The sequence below is a fragment of the Sinohyriopsis cumingii genome, chromosome 8 (assembly GCF_028554795.1).
Source record: "Sinohyriopsis cumingii isolate HCF-2022 chromosome 8, ASM2855479v2, whole genome shotgun sequence".
Classification (NCBI taxonomy): domain Eukaryota; kingdom Metazoa; phylum Mollusca; class Bivalvia; order Unionida; family Unionidae; genus Sinohyriopsis; species Sinohyriopsis cumingii.
The window spans coordinates 37,059,719-37,084,748 of record NC_142968.1 but is presented as its reverse complement, the minus strand read 5'-3'; the positions used below and the strand labels follow the sequence as shown (position 1 = coordinate 37,084,748).

The 25,030-nt window shown below is 35.2% G+C and overlaps 1 protein-coding gene across 1 annotated transcript in view; it reads right to left on the bottom strand.

Annotated features, from left to right (window-relative positions):
• LOC149793297 (methylcrotonoyl-CoA carboxylase beta chain, mitochondrial-like) overlaps positions 1–25,030 on the bottom strand; it is a 68,300-nt gene that overhangs the window by 17,456 nt on the left and 25,814 nt on the right. Inside the window, exons 9-13 of the mRNA XM_089967272.1 lie at positions 24,024–24,123; positions 19,999–20,094; positions 11,421–11,493; positions 4,478–4,554; positions 748–814 (exon numbers count right to left, since the gene is read on the bottom strand). Coding sequence (XP_089823398.1) covers positions 748–814; positions 4,478–4,554; positions 11,421–11,493; positions 19,999–20,094; positions 24,024–24,123 — 413 coding nt within the window. The remainder of the gene's footprint in view (positions 1–747; positions 815–4,477; positions 4,555–11,420; positions 11,494–19,998; positions 20,095–24,023; positions 24,124–25,030) is intronic.

Below are 25,030 nucleotides of genomic sequence, written 5' to 3'. Positions count from 1 at the left end.
TGTCTCCCATTTTTCTTTCATCCATGTTGCAGTACCATGGACAAGACGTTTTCCAATAATGAAGCACAAATGCTGAATGCAGCAATGGATGAACATTTGGTAAATACATGACAGCTTCCATGCATGTTCTCACTGGCTTAAATCTTTTAATTTTACCCATTTTGTTCACATGGTCAATCAGTTTTCTGAAAGAAGGGATGCAATATGTTCAGGAAATAAACAAACCAAAATTGTTCATCTGCACAAATAATCAAAGTCTGTTACTAAGTCAAGAACATCAACAGTGTGCATGAAAACAACCAACAATGGGCACCAGTGATAGTGAAAACCACATGACATTCATATAAATATCAACAAATTTCACAAAATAATGATTGCAACATTTAGTAAATACTTTTACACTCAATACTATAATAATTTTGTTGATAGATGGTCAATATTCCACATGATTAACTTAGAGGGTATCAGAGGTACAAGGTATGATGCATACTGTAGCAAGCAAAATCTAAAATATTGCAGCCAACCATGGCCATGTAACATTGGTAGGGGAGGTAAGTTGATGATTGGGAAGAGTTTTTTCCCTTTCAAAATATAATTATTTTGGGGTTTTACTCCACAATTGCTGGATGTAAGAGGTAGCAGAGCTTCTTCCTACTGTTAATGTGATCTGGGAATGTATTCAAAGTAGAAATGCCAGTTACGGTACCCAACATCTAAAAAAAGAAGGATGTCATTGTTTCCTCTTACCTGTAATATTCTGAAGGAAAAGTAATGGAATATTTCTTTTACTGCAAAGCTCTATAAAATGCGTTGCCTGAAGAAGAAAAAATGTTCATATGAAGACACAAGCAAGAGTGTGGAAGCTACAGACCTGAACATAAAATGTATTCTTTATAATGCTAATGAGACTATCCACAAATTAATGACAACTAATACAATGCTGTGGATACTGGCATAACCAGTTACACTTTTCATGTGGAAGGACTATTAAATGCAGCCATAACCAGTTACACTTTTCATGTGGAAGGACTATTAAATGCAGCCATAACCAGTTACACTTTTCATGTGGAAGGACTATTAAATGGAGCCATAACCAGTTACACTTTTCATGTGGAAGGACTATTAAATGCAGCCATAACCAGTTACACTTTTCATGTGGAAGGACTATTAAATGCAGCCATAACCAGTTACACTTTTCATGTGGAAGGACTATTAAATGCAGCCATAACCAGTTACACTTTTCATGTGGAAGGACTATTAAATGGAGCCATAACCAGTTACACTTTTCATGTGGAAGGACTATTAAATGCAGCCATAACCAGTTACACTTTTCATGTGGAAGGACTATTAAATGCAGCCATAACCAGTTACACTTTTCATGTGGAAGGACTATTAAATGCAGCCTTAACCAGTTACACTTTTCATGTGGAAGGACTATTAAATGGAGCCATAACCAGTTACACTTTTCATGTGGAAGGACTATTAAATGCAGCCATAACCAGTTACACTTTTCATGTGGAAGGACTATTAAATGCAGCCTTAACCAGTTACACTTTTCATGTGGAAGGACTATTAAATGCAGCCTTAACCAGTTACACTTTTCATGTGGAAGGACTATTAAATGGAGCCATAACCAGTTACACTTTTCATGTGGAAGGACTATTAAATGCAGCCATAACCAGTTACACTTTTCATGTGGAAGGACTATTAAATGGAGCCATAACCAGTTACACTTTTCATGTGGAAGGACTATTAAATGCAGCCATAACCAGTTACACTTTTCATGTGGAAGGACTATTAAATGGAGCCATAACCAGTTACACTTTTCATGTGGAAGGACTATTAAATGCAGCCATAACCAGTTACACTTTTCATGTGGAAGGACTATTAAATGGAGCTCAAGTAAACAAAATTGTGCCTTAACAATGCCTCATAATATCATAAATTCACAGTGATGCTTATGATATGTACATGAAATCTAGATCTATAAAATAATATAAATCTGCAAAATATTGGGCTTTCATATGTGATAATGTAGTAAAAATGATTAAAAATTTCAAGAAGAGGTTAAAGAGAATGACTTTGTACTGGTCACAGCTTTATTAAAGATTACATTAATTGAGCAACAAGAGGCCCAATGTGGGCTTAAGGTCACTCACCTGACAGGTATCAACTTAATAGCCAAATGCAAGAAAGCTGAGTCAGTGGGATGCTTTCTCTTGAAATTTCATCCAATGCCACTGCAAGCCTTTAATAGCAGAATACTGTCAAATCTGGTCAAATACTTTCTGAGAAGCTGTTTAAAGCATTTTTTTAAATACTTTTATTAACAACAGTCATATCTGATAGTGTTGTAGCATTGTTTATATGAAACTTAAAAGCCTTTATCCCAAGATTCTTCCTGTAAAATTGGGTCAATTTCTGTTGCAGTTGTTGAATTGTTTAAATATTTGTTTATTTTTGTGATGGTTGCAATATTTGATGACATATCAGCATCATTTGTAACAAGCTTAAAACTCATTATGCTGTGTCAAGTCTGTGCATAATCTGTTAGTTGTCTACGTTTTTATTTATTCGATAATGGTGGCCATATTTGATGGCAGATCAGAATCTTTTAGAAATATATGGACAAAGGCTGGTGTGGTCATCTGGACATTTTACAACAATTAATGATACCTCATAAAATTTCCATATTACTGACAACAAGAGAAACCAATAAATGCTATGATGCCTGCTGAATCAAATACGTATTATTACAAGATCATTCTTAGCAATAATTGTATTCAATCAAAACTCTGTTGATGATGAATAGCAAGTCAATTATGCTTTTTATCAAAAGTTTCAAAAGCACTTCTGATAATGCAGATCAGGTGGCTATTAATGCCCCACCCCAAACTCAAAGGTGGAATAAATAGTGATTAATGCAATTAACAAAAAGAATGAACTAAATTGTATATAATAATAATAATAATAATGATAATAATAATAATAATCATAATAATACCAATATACAAAAAGGCCAGGTTATTTTGAATTTAAAAATTAAGACTTATCATGGATACCATGACTGCGACAATGTCAAAGTCACCATGGATTGCCACAGCTATACTAAATTTTGTACCATAATTGTACACATTCAAACATGTATACATTACTGAACATAAAATAAGAAACAAGTTCTCACAATGGTACTCATGGGAATGAAAGGGCAGAAAAAGTAGTCGAAGCTGCCCTGCAGTCACCCATTTCTGAATGGAAGATTCTTTGCCAGTAATTAAAATTTTATATAAATTGGCATGTTCTATAGACATGGCAAAGTGTGAGGAATTTAAACTCCACAGACATGCTTTGGACATCAAATCATCATTGGAGAAGAGAATACATCATGTAGAACAAACAATGGGCATGACGTAGCATTGTTGTTGTTGTTGTTGTTGTTCTTGTAGGGTTTAACGCCATTTTTCAGCACATGATAGGCTATACATGGCGGCCAGTATTAATGGTGGAGGAAGAATCCGGAAAAACCCCGGAAAGAACCACCGACCCACGAGAAGCTACTGGCAAGCTTTTTCACATACCAACATTAGCCGAATCCGAGACTTGAACCCACGCAGACAGAGATGAGATGGCAGTGATCCGTAATGGAGAGCACTTTAGACCACTCGGCCACTCGGGGCCCCGATGTTGCATTGTGCTGATCTGTATTTGTCATGCATACTCCACACATCCTAAATGGTGAACCTCAACTAAAGTGGATACCCACCCAATGTTCACTGATAGCAGAATGTATTCTTGTTGAGTGTATTGACATCCATACTGACAGACAAAAGTTTTTACTATGTAAACTCAATTAAGAACGTTTACAATGGTGTATCACCTGACCAGATCATACACGTTTTGAAGGAATGTGCTCTATACATAAATTTATGAACCTATAATATTTAAGATTTTTTTTCTGTAGTCTATTTTTTATTTATGAAGTTTTAACATCTTTTCCTTTAATCTTTGTCTTGATGTACTAGAAGTTACTTTGATTTCAATTAGTTCATTTTCCTAAAATTTTGTTTCTAATTCTTTGCTGGAAACTTTAGTACTACACTATGTCCTACACATATCATTGTCAACAGACTGTGCAAGCCTCTACTGTCATGGATCTATAATTATATTAATGTTAAAGACAGTCTTTTATTAAAATTAAAATATTTGTTTTCAAAACCATATATACATGCTTACAAGCCAATTCCAATTGCAAACAACATAGGTCCTGATCTTTAATGGCATAATGCAATGGCAGATCAAAGTCTATTTTTTTCTTCTTCTAGTGATTACTAATAAACTGCATAGACCTAGATCTGCTGGTGCATTGCATGACAGGAGATCAGGGTCTGTGCATTTTGCAATTTGACTCGTCTAATAAGTGAGTATATACGGTAATTAAAATTACATTAATACTACTTGTAATCAAGGTAAATTTTACCTTCAAAGCTGACTCTGAAAACAAAACACCATTATTTCCAAGTATGCCAACAGGATAACCCCAGAGTCTTGCAAATCCTGAAAACAGATATATTTCTGTTGTTGTAGTAGTACCCAAAATGCGTTACAGTTTTAAGAATCAAACACAGCTTGACCTGCAGGATATTGATACACATAGTTAACCAGATAATAATGATGATGTACTTAATCATAGTTCTTTACACCAATATAGTTCTTCCTCACAATGACATCGTACAGGCCCTGAAATGGGAAACTTTACCAGCAAAGTGAAAATGGAATGCAAGCAGATTGAGGAATGAATGCAAAAAAAAAATGCAGAGGGAATGTTTAAATGCATTTCATGAATGGTATTGAAATCTAAATATCTATGTTAATTTCCATCTGCATGAAAGTCTGGATTGGACTGATCATGATGACTTCACAACCTACAACCCAAGAAACTGTTCTAATTATCATTAATGTTATAACATCATCACCTGCAATTTTTATGTACAGTTTTATCTGAACCAAAAGACACTCAAAAACATAAAATTTCCTGATAAATATTCTGAAACTATATTTGAACCTTTATTACTGCTGTGGTTCTAATTGTTTAAATTATACAATCAATTCTTTTTTCAAATTGCATGCATCTTCCATCTTATTAAACATACTTTAATATGACAAGATACTATTTAATACTATCACAACTGAAAATGCATTCCAAATGAAAGGATATGATGATGGAAGCAAAAGAACACTAAATAGAATGTATTTCTGTGACAATAAATGAGAAATGACAAGAAGATAGCTGAAATGCAAACATGAATGGAATGCAAACAGAATGCAAATGACAAGCAGAATGAATGCAAATGAAATGCATATTTAGTAAACTTATCCATATATGATCTGTAATTGAGGTCTATTAACAGAATTACTTATTTTTTGTAGGCTTATTGACCTTCTTTGTTTTTAAACAAAAATTATTTACCAAAATAATTTTTTAATGCCTAGTTGTTTTTTGACTATGTTTTACAATATTTTTTGCCCTGAAGTTACAGTTTTGGACTCAATCTAAGAAAATTTTATGGCCATGTTTTGTGTAAAAAATAAATACAATGTTTGTTTCAATTGGTCTGCAAGATATATTTAATGTAAACATGAACTTACCAATAACTAAAACAATTTTAAATCCTTTGCATTACCTGTCATACAATGTTTGAAATGGTGTTTTTGTTATGACTGCACTTTGTTGGGGCTGCTACATGACATAATCAATGTTGAAATATCAGGTATAGCATGCAGATCAAATATGTGTATGAGAGTGAATGGACAATAATGCCAGGATGATATCAGTAGATCGATTGTCATGTTTGATTTTTTCCGCTTCCACAACAAATAAATTTCTTTGACCTAGAAGTCAGCAAATGTTTCAAGCAAACGACTACCACCTTGATTTATGATCATGCCCTAAACCAAAGATGTAGAAATTTGGGTTCCACTGGCTCATGTGAAAAGTTTTACTAATGTGCAGAGATATTTTACTAAGCAAAGTTTAATTTTTTAAAAACATTTAATCAGTTACCAATAACAGCTATGTAGTTACTGGATCTTGAAATTTCTAGAAAATTCCCAGTCTTAATGTTGAAAATTCTATCAATTCAAGAACAGTATTGATGCTCAAATGTCAATGCAAAGTAAAAATTTTGTTATGTATGTAATATATGTATGTATGTATGTATGTATGTATGTATGTATGTATGTATGCATGCATGTATGTATGTATGTATGTATGTATGTATGTATGTGTGCATGTATGCATGTGTGTGTGTGAATGTGTGTGTGTGTGTGTGTATGTATGCAAGCATGCATGCATGCATGTAGATAGATAAGAATCAGTATGATTCCTGACTTTTGACACATTTATTTAGAACCTTAGTATATTAATCAAAATGAAATGTAATACTAATTTTATAATGCTCGTTGTTTGTGGAATTCAGCCTGCCTATGTTTTCATACAACACAAACCCACTGGTGTTTCTGTATTACTACATGAATACTACTACAGTAAAACCTGTTATGAGAGACAATCACCCCTTCTGCCAACCAAAAGTGGTCTCTCAAGACAGGTGGTCTCCCATAAGAGGTGTGTGAAAATGGACTGGTTTCCAGGATCAATAGTTCACATTGTTGAAGAACAAATACCCATACTTACTGTACATGTATCATATCCTTTATTCATAAATCTTGTTAAATATTGCATGCATTCCTCTCAAAATAACTTTATATAATAAAGTTATACAAACAACATGAATCAAATTTATATTTGAACATCACATGAATATGTACATATATTAGTACATGTACATGATTTGTGAAATGAACAAAGGTAATATTTATCATATCCATAAGGTAACTTCACATGGTCATACATTTTAGAGTTGTTTCAAATGTAACAAAAAATGCACAGTTAGCTATGATGTATATATCTTATTCTATGCACTTAATCACTTTTCTTTAAGAAAGCCATTATATTTCTTTGTTGACATTTTTTATTCAGCTGTTTGGTCTGAACATGTATCTCCATTTCTGAGCAAAGAAGCAAAGGTTTGGGATTGCCATGCTGTAAAACATATTCTTTAATCTCCTTTAAATGTTCTGTGACTGTAGAATGTGAAATAACTGGAGGCAGAATTTCACCAACAGATGACTCATTGTCACTATCAGTGTCCACAGTTGGAAAAGTACCCGATTTACCTCTCTGAAGAACATCCTTTTTCCAAGTATGGCCCTGAGAAAATATTAGAAATTTCTAGTTAGTGGTCTATATTGGCATAGTCTTCCAATGTCATGCCAGTGAGAAGAGGTTCCATTGATGGATGCAGGTCTATATTGGCATAGTCTTCCAATGTCATGCCTTTGAGAAGATTGTTGTTGTTGTAGGGCTTAACGCCATTTTTCAGCACGCGATTGGCTATACATGGCGGCCAGTATTAATGGTGGAGGAAGAACCCGGGAAAACCCCGGAAAGAACCACCGACCCACGAGAAGCTACTGGCAGGCTTTCTCACATACCGACATTAGCCGAATCCGAGACTCGAACCCACGCAGACAGAGGTGAGATGGCAGTGATCCGTAACGGAGAGCGCTTTAGACCACTCGGCCACTCGGGGCCCCCCTTTGAGAAGAGGTTCCATTGATGGATGCATGTCTATATTGGCATAGTCTTCCAATGTCATGCCTTTGAGAAGAGGTTCCATTGATGGATGCATGTCTTGTTCACTCTCTTCGCTCTCTGGCTTTATAATAATAATAATAATAATGAGGACTTTGTATAGTGCCTAGTCTTTAGAAGCTCTAAGCACTTTACAACATTAGACAATACCTATAAGATAAAAAACATATAATGATATGATTACAAAAACAAACAGCATGAAATCAGAAAACATTAAAAAACATGCTGAAAATATTTAAGGTAGGAAACATTATTAGGTCTTTAAGTTTGTTCTTGCAGTTGAAATAAGTGAGTTTTGAGAGCACTCTTGAATGGAATCACTGTGTCTTTGTGTCTAAGTTCAGTGGGCAATTCATTCCACGTTGCTGGGCCCTGGTATGCAAAAGAACACTGTCCATAAGTTCAGTGGGCAATTCATTCCACGTTGCTGGGCCCTGGTATGCAAAAGAACACTGTCCATATGACTTTGTTTTCTTAGTGGGAATAATGAATATATGACTGTCAGAAGAGGAGTGCAAGTATCTTGCTGGTGTGTACACATGGGTGAGGTCGCATAGGTATGTTGGACTAGAGTCCGACAGTGAAACGTAGCACAGAGAACAAATTTTGTGCTTGATTCTGGATCGAATGGATAGCCAGTGCAGGGTACAGAGCAGCGGGGAGGTGTGCTCTGATCGTGGTACTCTAAGTATGATCCGAGCAGCTGTGTTTTTAACTTTTTGAAGTTTCTGGAGCAGATATTGAGATGAAAGTACTAATGAATACACAAGTGTTTTAGTGGCATCAACTAAAAGATATTTGCGAATTGAGCTGATGTGTCTCAGCTCAAGATAAGCAGCCTTGCATATGTTCATGACATGTTGGTGCAATGTGAGAGCACTGTCCAGAGTAACACCTAGGTTTCGTACTGATTGTGTTAATTTAATGTTGGTGTTGCTGATATTTATTGTTTGAGGTAAACGATGTGAATGAGAAAGTCTTTGTGTTGCGATCAGAATGGCCTCAGTTTTATCATCATTCATCTGCAGCTTGTTACATGTCATTGATGATTTCACATCAGAAATGCACCTCTCTACACCTTGGATGGTAGCATCAACTTTGATTGGGTGGCTAGATTTGTATATTTGGGTGTCATCAGCGTACAATTGGTCAACACTGACAGAAAATCCACACTTGGCAAAACACCTTTTAATGGTGTATGCAGACAGAGCATCTCACATTGACTTAATCCATAAAATGGCACCCAGAACAGTGACAGTCTTAGATATTTCAGTTGCTGTAGAGTACTCATCAATTCTGGAAAGAAATGTGTCGCAGCAGTTTCTTCCAATAATTAATTTTTACAGCCTGAATTATCCCTGCATCACAGGGCTGTAGTTGTATTTGGGGGCAGAAAGACCAGTTTTACATTGCTAAACTGAAAATCTGGGTGTGCAATGCAGTTGTCTACGATAATTAAAATGTTCCAATTTTTTCTTTTCATTTTATTGTTGACAGCTACAAGCCAGTTACAAAAGATGTCAGATGTCATCCAAGCCTTTCTGTTGGATTCATAGGCAACACCTAAAGATCTTAAACTAAATGACCTAAAACATATTGGGTTGCATGATTTTCCTATAACTATGGGGTCCAGTTTTTCTCCAGTTGCACTTCATGCTAAGAATAGTGTAGTGTCAACCTCTTCTTTCCTTTTTTCCCCTCCTTTGCGAACATCATCTTTCTGCACTAGGTACCTGTCAGGTAGTCCTCTGTAAAAGAGTCCTGTTTCATCAGCATTAAAAATATCACTTAGGTTATACCCATCAGTGATGGATGGTAGTTTTTCGTTGAGTCATCAACTGTCTGTAAATTCACATCAGTTGATTCTCCACTGAGCACACTTGCTGAGATATTGTACTATTTCTGAAGCTCTCCAGCCATTCGTTTGATGCAGCAAAGCCATCATAATTTAGTTCTGCTGAGACAATAACTGCCTTTTCCTGAATCAACTTTCCACTTACTGGTATGTTTTTATTCTTTGCAACACAAAACCACTCCCATACTTGCTTGATTAGATCTCCATACACTGTGCCGTAGCATATTTCCTCTGTGCTTGTGCACCTTTCTGCCATTTGTTTCTAATGGACTCCTTGTCTTTGATAACATTCTGAACTTGCATTTTACTGACGTTTAAGCTGGCTGCTATTTTGTGAGCAGTCTCCCCTTTTTCACTTCTTTCAATTACAGTAATTCTTTCTTCCAGTGTTAGAATTTTTCTTGTTTTCATCGGAGGTTCTGCCACTGTTATTAGTGTTGACGTAATAATGACTAGATGTATTTTGGTTTTGGTCATGTTTTGGGGAAATGTGAATGAATATATATTATGTACCAATGAATGAAACCAAAAGACATAATTAACTGATCAAGAAACAATACATTTATCATGAGATGAAGTTTAAATCACCAGTGTTATAGCTTGATAAACAAAGGTTGCGACCAACTGCACCTGGGTAAATAGATGGTGGCTTGGTGAAACACTGTAACAAAAGAAAAAATGATAAAAAATAAAAAAAATCGAGAAATGATTCTATCTTACCAGTATTAAAGACAAAGAGCTCATTCACCCCTCAGGCATTATGGATTAACTGGAAAGACAAACTATGTACTCAACCCTACACTGAAGCCCTTTCAAAAGATTTCTCACTGGGACATTAGGACTACTGGCATTGTGTGGGTTTTCACAAAGATAAAGAAAAACTACAAACCTCTAAATTGACTGCATATGCCAGTCATTACTCCTTTTGATGAAAAAATGGTTAATCTTACTGGCTATTCACATGACTTAGGCAATACAATGGCAGTTAGTGACATTTACATTAGTCTGGTTTACTGCAGTTTACAAATGCCACCATACACTGGACTTGAAAATTTCACAAAACTGGTGCTAGCCCAATGTTTAAAAAAAAATATCTTATTAGAACAATCTTTACTATTTATGCGGTCTTTGTAACAAGGATTAAATGATGGTTAGTGGTGTTTATCTCGCTATATGGTTGTTCAACTGTAGTGTTATTTAATGTGCACTTCGTTTGCATACTACATGTATCCTGAGCTCTCGTGTTTATAAAGGATTAAGTCAAGGTCAGTGGTGTCAATTTGTTTTTTATTGCAATGTGGTCATTCATAGCAGTGTTGAAATGCATATTTTGCCAAGACATCGCAGTTGCAAGTTGTGTTCAGCAGGTGGTCGCTCATAACAGAGCATTTACATAATAAAACTGATCAGTGCATTACGATTGTAGCCGGAAATGACAGGTGATCACTCATAGCAGAGGTTGCTCATGACAGTTTTTACTGTATAGTGTGTAAGGGTTGAAAAATGATCTGGCAATATGAAGAATCTGATCTTGGATTATTTTATGATTTTAGGACTTACAACCTTTTAAATTTAGTGGCAGCTTAAAAATATCATATTTTCAAATCTATTCATAAAATGAATTCATATTTGGTTCTATTTTCATTTATTATTCATCAGTGGCAGCCTTGGTCTTGCATTCTCCATTTTATTAAAAATGAATTCATATTTTCTTTTGTGTTAATTTTTCATTTCATATCTGTTTATTCTGCATTCAGTACTTCAATCACTATGTATTCCATTTTAATTTCACTTATAAAATTGACCCTTTACGGGTCTGCATGAACTTTTAGTAAAGGAAAAATAAAATTTTACCTGTCACCAGTGTCTCTCCATATTTGGCTTTGAATTCATCAAACCTGCTACCATCCACAGTCCTTGCTATTACCTGCAATAAGTATAAACTTGTACACTGTCGGTAAGAGAGATTTTTATTTGCTAGCTGAAATGAAACAAAGAAACACAACCATCCTATCAATATATGTCTAAGTTAAATCTAAATATTATTCAATTTGTTCTAGCATAACTGCAACAAAAAGAAAATAAGGCCATATTGCAGAGTAATAGAGGGAAATGCGTTCAGCTTCAAAATGCAAGAGTTGTTGTTTGGTTGGTTTTCAAAACATTAGCTATATCATGCCAAAGAAATGGGAACTAAGTGACTTTCCCAAGGACACACTGAGGCAACCATTTTGGGATTGCCTGGGCAGTTATCAATTGCTTGATTCATGCATAATGAGTCAGATGCTCTACCAAATTAGCTACCACAAGAGAAGTTGCTTGCTTTAGCCTGCCAGTGATCTGATGCAGAGTTGCCAATCCCTACCAATCAAAAATATAGAAAGGAAGCTGCTTTAAATTGTAAGGTGATTAAAAAAATATTAAAAAATATAGATAAACCTTATTTATAGTAACTTTGTTAATGGATAAGATCTCCACTCTTTCATCAAGGCTGCATTCTTCTGGTTATACAATAGACACACTCACACACACACTGAAATACAACTAAGCCTTAACTGAAATGAACCTATCTACAGTATATTGTACATGTAATGCCTACCTTTAATTCTTTTCAGTTCATATGCAATGTGTTGTCTGTTGCAGCAATGAACATCATTTTCCATTAACACCATAACAGATGCCACAGTTTTAGCTCCTACCTATGATCTAAATTGTGTGGCTTCTTGCTTATAACATAAAAACACCTCTAACATGCAGCATCATTGCAGAATGGTCAATATTTCCAGTATGGCATATCATATACATCATTACTGTGCAGAATGGTCAATATTTCCAGTATGGCATATCATATACATCATTACTGTGCAGAATGGTCAATATTTCCAGTATGGGATATCATATACATCATTACTGTGAGAAATGGTCAATATTTCCAGTATGGCATACCATATACATCATTACTGTGCAGAATGGTCAATATTTCCCATATGGCATATGATATACATCATTACTGTGTAGAAATGGTTAATATTTCCAGTATGGCATATAATATACATCATTACTGTGCAGAATGGTCAATATTTCCAGTATGACATTGATATACATCATTACTGTGCAGAATGGTCAATATTTCCAGTATGACATATGATATACATCATTAAGATGCAGAATGCTCAATATTTCCAGTATGACATTGATATACATCATTACTGTGCAGAATGGTCAATATTTCCAGTATGATTTATGATATACGTCGTCACTGTGCAGAATGGTTAATATTTCCAGTATGACATTGATATACATCATTAAGGTGCACAATAGTCAATATTTCCAGTATGACATAAGATATACATCATTACTGTGCAGAATGGTCAATATTTCCAGTATCATTTATGATATACGTCGTCACTGTGCAGAATGGTCAATATTTCCAGCATGACATATGATACACATCATTACTGTGAGAAATGGTCAATATTTCCAGTATGGCATATGATATACATCATTACTGTGCAGAATGGTCAATATTTCCAGTATGGCACTGATATACTGTGCAGAATGGTCAATATTTCCAGTATGACATATGATATACATCATTACTGTGCAGAATGGTCAATATTTCCAGTATAACATATGATATACATCATTACTGTGAGAAATGGTCAATATTTCCAGTATGGCATATCATATACGTCATTACTGTGAGAAATGGTCAATATTTCCAGTACGGCATACGATATACATCATTACTGTGCAGAATGGTCAATATTTCCAGTATGACATTGATATAAATCATTACTGTGCAGAATGGTCAATATTTCCAGTATGGCATATGATATACATCATTAGTGTGCAGAATGGTCAATATTTCCAGTATGGCATTGATATACTGTGCAGAATGGTCAATATTTCCAGTGTGACATATGATATACATCATTACTGTGCAGAATGGTTGTTATTGTTGTTGTTGAATGGTTTAAAGCCATTTTTCAGCACACAACAGGCTATACATGGCGGCCAGGATTAATGGTGGAAGAAGAACCCAGAAAAACCCCGGAAAGAACCACCGACCCACGAGAAGCTACTGGCAAGCCTTCTCACATACCTACATTGGCCAAATCCAAGACTTGAACCCATGCAGACAGAGGTGAGATGGCAGTGATCTGTAACGGAGAGCACTTTAGACCACTTGGTCACTCGGGGCCCCCAATGAAGAATGGTCAATACATATTACTGTGAGAAATAGTCAACAAACTTAAAGCCCTAATAATGTTTCCTACCTTAAATATTTTCAGCATGTTTTGTTATGTTTTCTAATTTCATGGTGTTTGTTTTTTGTAATCATATCATTATATCTGTTTTTTATGTTAGAGGTGTTGTCTAATGTTGTAAAGTGTTTAGAGCTTCAAAAGATTAGGCACTATACAAAGTCCTCATTATTATTATTATTATTTCCAGTATGACTTATGATATACATTGTCACTTTGCAGAATGGTCAATATTTCTAGTATGATATATGATATACATCATTACAGTGAGAAATGGTCAGTATTTCCAGTATGGCATATGATATATATCATTCCTGTGAAAAATGGTCAATATTTCCCAGTATGACATATGATATACCTCATTTCTGTGAGAAATGGTCAATATGACATGTCTACACTGAATCATTTAGGAAAAATTAAAAGCCTAAAAGAAAGGGGTTCAGCTTATCCAAGGGTCAAGGTCTAAACTTTAAGTTTTAAGTTTATATGTTGACTACCATAATAGCTGTAAATCTTGAACCTGACATTCAATAAATTCAAGTTTAGTTGAATATGTAATACTCTCATGTGGTGTAAGTGACAGACAATTTTCAATAAAGTACTAAACAGACTGAAATTTTGTTTGCTTTCTCTTCTCAATACCACAAACCTCAGCATGTTCTAGCAATTCTTCTTCTACAGATAAGGTGTTTCTGATGTGCCTACAGGCAGTAACGAAATAGCTTCATACACGTTAGAGATGCTGCCAGGATTTTATATAATGGGGTGACTCCCCCAACTTGCAAAAAGATAAGGGGTTTTAGAAGAAAAGGGAGTGTGAGGAGTTCAATATTTACCTTACACTTCAACATTCATCTCTCTTTCTTCCTGATCTGATCGATTAGAGCCCTATTGAAATCAAAATCTTTAAAAGATGTTGACTCCAGTGGTAGAAGCATTAATCTGCTGATTGTTTCTCAGCTTAATCTGCTCCATACTTGTGTATTGATATTGCTCTGTGCTGAGATCCCCCTCTCACAGTCGGCTGATTGAAGGGGTATATACATAGCTAACTGGAACAAATTTGAAATCTTTTTCTGTGTGTGGTTGTTAAATACAATTTTCCAAAGCTCACAGGTATGTCTTTTGGACACTTCTGCCAAAGTTTCACATTCTTCAATTAGTACTATACTGATTATTATGCCACATTTACTTTGCCACAATGTTGTATTAAGATTAAGTCCATTAATGTCAGTCTACTGTTCACACAGTATTTTGATCAAAATAATATCTTGAAATCTTAATTTCATTTTAAAAATCTTATTTATTAAATTTATCTTAACCCTTATTCTAGGACTATATGGTTTTGCAGCACAAGAACCCACAGGCCTAAATTGTGATGACAAAAAAATGATAATTACACTCTACTTTAAGTCGTCTGGATTTTAATTAGGCTTATTAGTCTGCCTTTTCTACATTTAATTTCAAAATCTCACTGAAATGAGAGTTTGAAAGGCATGCAACCTGTTTTTTCCATCCAGCATGTGCACTGAACTATTGTTTAAACCAATGTTCAGGTTCAAAATCACACACTGGTATATCCATTAACACCTTCCCAGCTACAATAACCAGAAGTACTTTCTAATAAAAATAAATTGCTTCCATCACTATCAACAGCCAGTATTTGCCAATCTAAAGATGACCCATGCTGGGGATCAGCCATTTTGGGTTTTCTATGTAACCCATATTATAAATGCACAGTTGTAAAACTTGACTGATGCAAGGTTCAAATTATAACAGAATGTTTGTTCCAGAGCCCAATGTGACAAATAAAGTTTAAGAACCATCCATGGCAAGCTGAATAACCCAGATGTGCAAACAGTTACAAAAAAAAACATGGTGTGACAAATACTATGATTTATGACAAATACCATGATTTATGACAAATACTATGATTTATGACAAATACCATGATTTATGACAAATACTATGATTTATGACAAATACTATGATTTATGACAAATACTATGATTTATGACAAACACTATGATACCTCTACTCAGTACTGGCACGATTTATGTCATAACAAGTACTTTAAGCCATGGCAGATGGCTAAATAAAATATAGCACACAGAATCCATTATCATATTTGTGATCCGAGACTAATTTGTGGGACTTCTTGTGCATCACTGGTCTACAAGTGTGTGAATTCATACAAATTCTGCACAAGTCACACACTCACATGGCCTGCCAGCATCTCTGACACCAAGGAAAATCTTTTAAGTGTGCCCTCTGACAATCTAATTTTTTCTTTTAAAACCCATGTTTTGGAACCAATAACCTGCTCAAAATCATCTTTTTGTTTGTGCTATCACTGAATGGAAACTGAAGTACATTCTTATCTTTCAGAAAAGCTGGCTTAATAAATCAAAATAAAAAATTTCCCACCAAATCATTAAAATCTTTTTCAATTCATGAGTCACTGGTCAGTCTTGCTGAAGAAGTAACTTACCTTTGTCATATAATGGAATTGTATGTTTCAAGAACAAGCAATTAAGTTTAAGTTCTGCTGAAAAGATACATTTTTGAAATTGTTGTTTCATCAGTTTTGTTCTGGCAGTTTCAGTTGTACTATGTGTAGTAACAGTTTGTACTTGGAGTGATAGTTTCCTTAAAGAACCAATTTTACTGAGGGGTCCCCTGAATAAATCTGTAAATTCTGATGGTTTCTTAACACATTAACCCCTGGAGGTGTTTGTCATTTTCGCCTGAAATTCGAGTAGGAAACACATTTTGATAGCTATTTCTGAATACATCCGAAAACACCAACTTCCAGGTGATCTTCCAATAACATACTGCCTAGTTGTGTTAGAAACATCGTTTTTCATTGGCTATCTGGCTCGCGCATAAGCAGAAGGGTAAAAGTTGTATTTTTTTAAAAAAAATTTGTTGCTAAACGGAGCCATTATTTTTGTATCGAGACCACTCTTTATTCCAAATGCCCTACTTTTTGCAAGGGTTCATCTGTCTGTTTGCAGTTAATACTGGTTCACTTTAGATCTGAGACCAAAAAGTATAAAATCCGGACACAAAATAGGATTCCGACCATAGGCGAATTTTGGGTAGAAAAAAAAATTAGGTCCAAAAAATGAGGTTTTTCCCTCTGTATTTTGTAGTGCAACAAGAAATTCCAGATTATTTGGTATCATTGTAGACCTACATCTGTCTACCTTTCTATAATACCACACACTTTAGTGTATAATGCATGACCATGATGCTAAAGAGCTCAGCAGTAGGCTACTACCTCCTGCCACATTAACTCATCGCCAGGGGTTAATGTGTTAACTGTGGTACTACTTGCACCCACAGTAGTTGATTTCACCCATTCTTTTCCTTTGATGTGTCTACTTTATTTAGTTTCTCTTCATGTGTGAAAAAAATCCTTCAAGGGAATCCAATCATCGAAGAGATGATTCAAGCACAAGTCTAGTGATAACCAGTGTTTACATGCACATTTTAACATTTTTTTTATTTTCTTTGCTGTGAAATTCTTGGAAATGTTCCTAATAGAACTTTTGTCTGAGTAGTGAAAAATGTCAATAAGAAAATCCTCCACTTTGGCATTAAGTTTGGCAGAAGCCTTTCTGCTGCCAGGTGAATCAAATGAAAAAGACAACCTGTGCAATCAAGTTTTGGCTGTTTATTTAACAAAAATCCAAATACTCCCTTGTTTTTTCCAACCATCACATTAGCATTGTCACATCTAAGTTAAATTATGTTATTATATGGAATAGACCATGTTTTCATTTCTGAATCAATTTAAATATATAATCTCCTGTGGCCTTCCCTTCACAAATAGACACTGACAGTACCCTAGAAAAATAACTTGTCCTTCCTTAATGTCAAAATATCTTACCACAATTGGCTACTGCTTGAAGTCCAATTCACTACTTTCATCCATGGCAACAGAAAGGCTTTGCATTTTACATTGTTAACAATGTTTTCCTTCTTTATTAAACAAGGTTCATTTACAACTGCTGAATTTTTAACCCTTGTACAGCCGTATTTGGCAGCTATTTTGCAAAGCAGAAACTTTTTGACAAACTCACATGTGTGATCTGCCACACACATTTGAAGATTATGCATGAAAATAAATTCACTAACAAGTCTCTGCATATAGAATGGCAACATCTAAGCTGGAGAATTTCTTTTGGGGTTCAAGGAACGAGGAAATTTTCTTTGATGAACTTTGCCAGGCAGCTAAATCTTTGTGTTTCTTCATGGAGAAATTTAATTTTTTACAATTTTCTTTTCCTCCATGTGCAATGCAGAAATGCTAATATAAGTATTACAAAAGGCAAAGATCTCATCTTTTGCTGATCTCTGGATAATGGAGAAGTTACATGTATTTGGTCTGAACTTCTGTGCCAATTGTTTTTCTGTAATCTTTCTTGGTGGCTCATCAAAGTCAGTTTCATGAGCAAAATTTCATTTCTTGGTTGCCATATATCGTAATACTAACACTAATACAAAAGCCGAACAAAAAGGATTAATCCCGGAATGGAATTTATGATTTTGATTGAAATGCCAAAGGAAAAGAGGGGAAATTACAATGGCATAATTCACCCCTGAGCAACAAATAGCTTAGGCCAAGATTGCTAGGGGAGACAACTCTGCCAGCTCTACATACCCCTAGACCTCAAGATTGCTTCAAATCTCCCCCATTCCCTAGTACTAACATTTATAAGCATTTGGTTGTCACATATACAAAGGATTTATTTACCTGGAGTTAATACCATTACAAAACAGGAAGGCAAGTATTCATAATGGCCCTCTTGAACTTGGTACATATATGCCAACCCTCAAGAGGTATCAGTGTAATTATTATAAGTGGCAAAAAAGTGTAATTTGGCCTAACAAGTGTAATGTTTACATTACATGACAGAATTACAGCACATGTGAAGAAGATAGATTTTTTACTACTAATCTGGTTCTGCTGCTTGTCAAAATTCTTGTCACAAAATCCATATGGATTAGAACCAGAATACAAACTCAGAATATACTGAATAATTATTCATATTCAGCACTTACTTTAACTAGCCTACATGTGTAACTTTCATTGAATGCTATATAACATTACTCTCATATTCTTCTTGTAAAGTTTCTAAAGCAATGTTGATTAGTCCTTTTTTCTTATCTGACATGTTTTGAAGTTTGAAAAAGATCCATTTGCTCTAACATTTTCCATCATATAACATCCAAAACTCACACCATAAAGGATTTTGCTTAACATCTGGCAAAATTTTATTTAAAAGTATAGACTGGTCTCCTAATTAATTAGCTTATCAATATAATGAGTCTATCAGGCAAAGTTCATGTTTTAGGAAACCTTCTGTTTTCTTGGAAATAGGTCATAAATAGTTGTCATAAACAGCAAAAAAGGAAAGTACTCGTACTTCATTTTTATACAGCAGTCACCTTTTAAGGATACTCTCAAATATATACAAGTGGAATTAAACAAGTAATAAAACAAATTGACAAAATCCTTTCATTACTTCATTTTTATTTCATTTTTAAGGTACCAAAAAAAGCATAATCCTTATACAGGCAAGCATAAAATGTAATTTGGTGAAAAAAGCTTAAGAATTACACCAAAAGCGTAATGGTTGGCACATTTGTTGGTGTCCCCTTGCAAATTAAGTGACATGAATTACAAGAACAACTCTTAACTCTTGGATATAACACTGATCTTTTGACAACCTTTAGACCTGATTTCACTTTGTACCTCAATTCATATTCATTCAGATAAGGGTTGATTATGTTGTGCTCTGAATGAAAATGGCTTCTAATATTATTCATTGTTCTGATTTGGGTCACTGATGTGTTAAATTATGGATAAAAACTATGTAACAATGTAATTTTTACATACTCAAAGTACTGACATGCCGAGAATCCACAATGAAAAGGACAATATATGTGGAAATATTTTCCCTATGAAAAATTCATGGCAAGAAAATATCAAAATCCCTTGTTGGAAGTTAATGATAAATCTAAACTGCATCCAAAACATGAATGAGAATAAAGAACTACATTAAATAAATATTTAAGACTAAAAGACAAATAAATTCAATAATGCATCAAATTCAACACTGTGTCAACTAGAGATGATTGGATTTAATACTTACCTCTCGTACATCAAACGTCTTTTTGAGGTTGTCACCAACAATGCCATACAGTTCCTCAGCAGGGTACAGGGGTGCCTCTTGGGGCTCAACTGTTACCTACAGGCAAGAAATGGAATGTGATATAAAATGCAGCCTTGTTCAAGCAGATTTCTTGCATGAAACTTTAAGATCTCCGCCATATATGGGTCTGGTAAAAGAGTTTTCATTGTAATGCCCAAATGAGACTTTCCTAAAATTTGGAAAAGTGATTTACTTAGTCAAAGAGAAGAGTTGATATAACATCACTGTAATGATGTTTTGAATGATCATGGACAATATCACTGGCTGACTGAAACACATCTGTCAACAAAATGATGTTTTGAATGATCATGGACAATATCACTGGCTGACTGAAACACATCTGTCAACAAAATGATGTTTTGAATGATCATGGACAATATCACTGGCTGACTGAAACACATCTGTCAACAAAATGATGTTTTGAATGATCATGGACAATTTCACTGGCTGACTGAAACACATCTGTCAACAAAATGATGTTTTGAATGATCATGGACAATATCACTGGCTGACTGAAACACATCTGTCAACAAAATGATATTTTGAATGATCATGGACAATATCACTGGCTGACTGAAACACATCTGTCAACAAAATGATGTTTTGAATGATCATGGACAATTTCACTGGCTGACTGAAACACATCTGTCAACAAAATGATGTTCTGAATGATCATGGACAATATCACTGGCTGACTGAAACACATCTGTCAACAAAATGATGTTTTGAATGATCATGGACAATATCACTGGCTGACTGAAACACATCTGTCAACAAAATGATGTTTGATAATATCCTTTTTAGCATACAATATAATTTTGACTTGACTGATTGCAGACAGTATGCCTCGATACATTTTGATACAAGTGTCTAAATAATTTTTGAGATGGCAAGATATATTTTTCACAATTTCACCTCTGCAGACTATGACCAAAGCACATTTTATTGGAAACAGTGATCTAAAAAGCATTCCACCAGGTGTTCATCTTGTGGAGATCTCAGAGACTCACATGAGAGTTCAGGATGAATGAGACTATATAAAATATGGCTCTATATATGGTGTTTTCAATTATTCTTTACTATACTTAACTCCAAAGAGTATCAAAAGTAATACCTGTGTCTGTAGCTCAGAGAATTTTCATATTAGTCTTAAAATGTATGTAAAATTACCTAATTCATTCTGTGCATCAATTATTTCAAAACCATTTGGATTGACAAATAGTACAACAATCACCACTAATTACATGCTAAAACAAGGTGGTCTGTTTTTGTCAAATCCTTTGATGTTGCCATAACTTGTGGAAGAGTCTATTTGTTTATTAAGGAGTGATCAGCTTTCCTATTTGGCCATAATGTAATTACCTCCTTTTAATTTCTCTGCAGTACCAAACTGGACTTGTCCAGAATTCAGGACAACACATGGCAAATTACACATACATGGACCAGTCTTTTTTAGCATGTATCAAATGAATGGTGTTCTGCTGCATGTCAATATGAATATGTTTAAATGATCTGTGCATGAAACAAAGCTGGTAATTTTAGCTATATTTCAAGATGCTGATGTGATAATTCAGTGATGCTGCATGTAACAATTCACAGAGTACCGTCAGATGCATATTATACTCTTACCCCATGTTTAATAGTAGTCTTCTATGTACATATCTAAATGTTCTGAGCAGAGATCATTTGTCCCCTTTTAGTCCTAATGACCATACCTTTGCTCTTTTGACCCTGAAATCATAAGGTTTCTTCCTTACCTAAGTACAATCCATTAACACAGTGTTGGGCCAAATCTGTGATGTAAAACTAACATTACTGTGTGGAACCATTTGTCTTTGTTCAGTGACCTGGAATTCTGACCTTATAGCTCTAAAATCAACTTGGCTGTTCCTTACATTAAGTGCAACCCTCTGCAAAGTGTGGTAAGCATTGATGATGACTGAAGGAGAACTCAATATATTGAACAGAAACCATTTTCTCATCAAGTGATACTGACCATGAACTTTTGAGCCTAAAGTCAATATGTTTCTTCTTTACCATAAGTTCAAGCCATCCATTAAGTTTGGTCAGTGCAAAAATTTAGTTATCTACAATTAAATAATTCTTCTTTCAGACACAGTGACTTGGACCTCTTGACCCTGAAATGGATAATGTTCTTCCCTACCCCTAGTAGAAGCAAGCTATCCATAAAGTTTGGTAATCATCAATTGTGGAGAACTCAAGCTAATGTGCAGTAACCATGTTTCTTCTTTCAGTCACAATGACTTTCACTTGTTGACATTTTGTACCCTGAAATCAATATTGTTCTTATCTGCCCCATACTCACAGCTTGTATAATGTCTATTAAGGAACAGCTGGACCAGAATGCTTTTCTAGTGGAAAGTGTCCCTACTTCTGGTGCCAAAATGCACAATAATATAATCTGACCTTGGGTTATTTGTCTGTATGCAGAGCAAATAACACATCTTATGAAAGAAAAATTGAGCCTGTGCTGGATAACAACCTTTTCCCAAATGGGCAAGAATGTGTACATGATTCCTGTACTGCTAGACCTTCAAGGACACCCACTGTAATGAGGTACTCCATATGATAACATGCTATCTCACTGAGAAGACTGAAGATGTTGAGATTGTATCTTGAGGCAAGTTCTTTAATGATGTTCACATGCATCTTAACTCTTTACATCTGGACAGGAAAGGGTAAAGTCCTGAGTTGGTACCACAATGGTACTGTCCTTGTTAACAAATACTCAAAGCTAAGCGAAATGTGACACAAGAGCTGTGCACATATCTAGAATATAACACACCTAGTGCTTTTGAAGAATGTTGACCAGTAGTTAGAAATGACTGAATTGGCCTTTAAGAGTGACTTAACTCCGTCCTGATACATATGAAGACAAATGTTTAAGCCAAAAAGAAGGGCATTTAATTAGTAATATGGTGTCCCTGAATTCTAACCCAAGGTCACTAAATGATCAGACTGAAAGCTGAATCTATAGCCAGCTTAACAGTTCCAATGGTCCTTGGTAGCAAGAACTGTATGAAGAACATCCAGGTGTAAATTGCTGCATGATGTCCACTTATACAGGCCTCATGGGATGTCTGTAGTTAAAGGTAACCATAAAACGGGATGAAAGAAGAGTGTAGTCTTGAGGCCCTCTGAAATAATGTGTATCATTCCTGTAAAGAGTTGTTTGAAAGGAAGCATAATCATAGAATTGTGGCACTTTATTTCTAGTGCTGACTTCATGATACCAAGATGTCATAAATGATATTAGTTCATAAGCAATCCCCTCAGGAATAGCTCTAGGCCTGGTCAGATTTGGTGTTGGATGGCAGAGTTTTTGATGGAACAGGACCATTCCTTCCTTTCAGTGCCAACTACATGATGCCAGGATGGGATAAGGAATATTCAATTGCTGTAAACAGTCCTTGCCCACATCAGCTGTAGCTACGTATGAACGTGTTTATCACTGTCAATCTGCCTCAGATCTCACTGGAGTAGCTGGCAGGTCATTGTACCAATCAGGAATCAGTCCTAATAGTGCCACTGAAAACATATATTCCAGTTGAGGAGGTGAAGGTGGAGCTAGGACTGTGTGTGATGTGGTATACTCTAATGTTACTACCAAACGAAATGTGTTCCATATTAGTGGCTATACTGATGATGTACTCCTGGTGCACTTATTCACCTTCCCCTTAACTGTGTTTGGCTACTTCATCCAGCATGTGCATATGTCAAATGTATGGCCTAAATCATAAGCACACATTCCAAACACACTGTATGATTAAAGCACTTGCCTTCTCTATTGAGAGCACTTAGTCCTTCCCATTGTGCTGGCAAAACGATGGCCTCTATAGGAATACATGTGTTTCTACCACTGGTAGGACAAAAATAACGTTTTAAAGGCAATCTACCGCATATACCATTTTAATGCTGAAATCTAATGCCATTTTCATCTATACCTGTGGATTTTTGATGTAGTTAAGGTTCTTAATGATCCTTCTGGCTTGGTGTAAAGCGTGAAGATCATCTTCAGCATAGTAGTCTGTCACTCCAGATTTGCTGAAAGAAATGAAGATTTCACCGTAGTATCTAATCTAGTTTTCTTACTTTTACATAGGAATTTAGAATGACAAACATGAAAGTATATAGGTATATTGCTTTACAATAAAAATGTTGTGTTAAATCTTGAACAAATTTTTCTAAAGTGATACTAAATACTTTGATGAGAGGGACATAGTATAAGTACATTTTTTATACTTCTGTATGTGGGTACTAGCTAACTACAGGCAGCATTAAAAAATAAACCATTCGTCTTTATCCGGCTCACTGCCAAACTACAAATCTGCATGCATTTCTAAAAACTTTGTGCCAATATGTGTGTGACATGTGATTTGGATTTTAATGCTGCTTTAAAAACTTTTCAGCAATATCACTATGATGTCTGCAGTGTGACAGTTTATAGTGATGTCTAGCGCTGGGGCATCATGCCACAGACATGTAGCATCATGTCCCACCCAGTCACATTAACAGGACACCAGGTCGACCAGTCCTAACGCTAAGCTCTTAATGCTGAGCACCGAATGAGGCAGCTGCCAGTACCATTTTTATAAGTCTCTGGTATGACATGGCCAGGGTTTCAAACCCATGACCTCCCGCAACAGAGGCGGATGCTCTAACCACTTAGGCTACCGGAGCTGTCTTGTGCTATTATGCAGCATGTATATAAGTTGATCTGATTGGCACCAAATAGCCAGAATTGAGATAACATGTTACTAAATCCTTCCATGAATCCATCCATCCATACACCTTTACCATTGTCTGTATCAAGGTAATAATGAAAATTTACTTTTCTTAACCTCAAAATGCAAAAGTGTTTAACTTGCCCCAAAAGTGCATGCCATCCACAAAATTATATCAGGGTAAATGGCATGGCTGAGCAAAACTTATTGGACCTAAACCCTGTTTT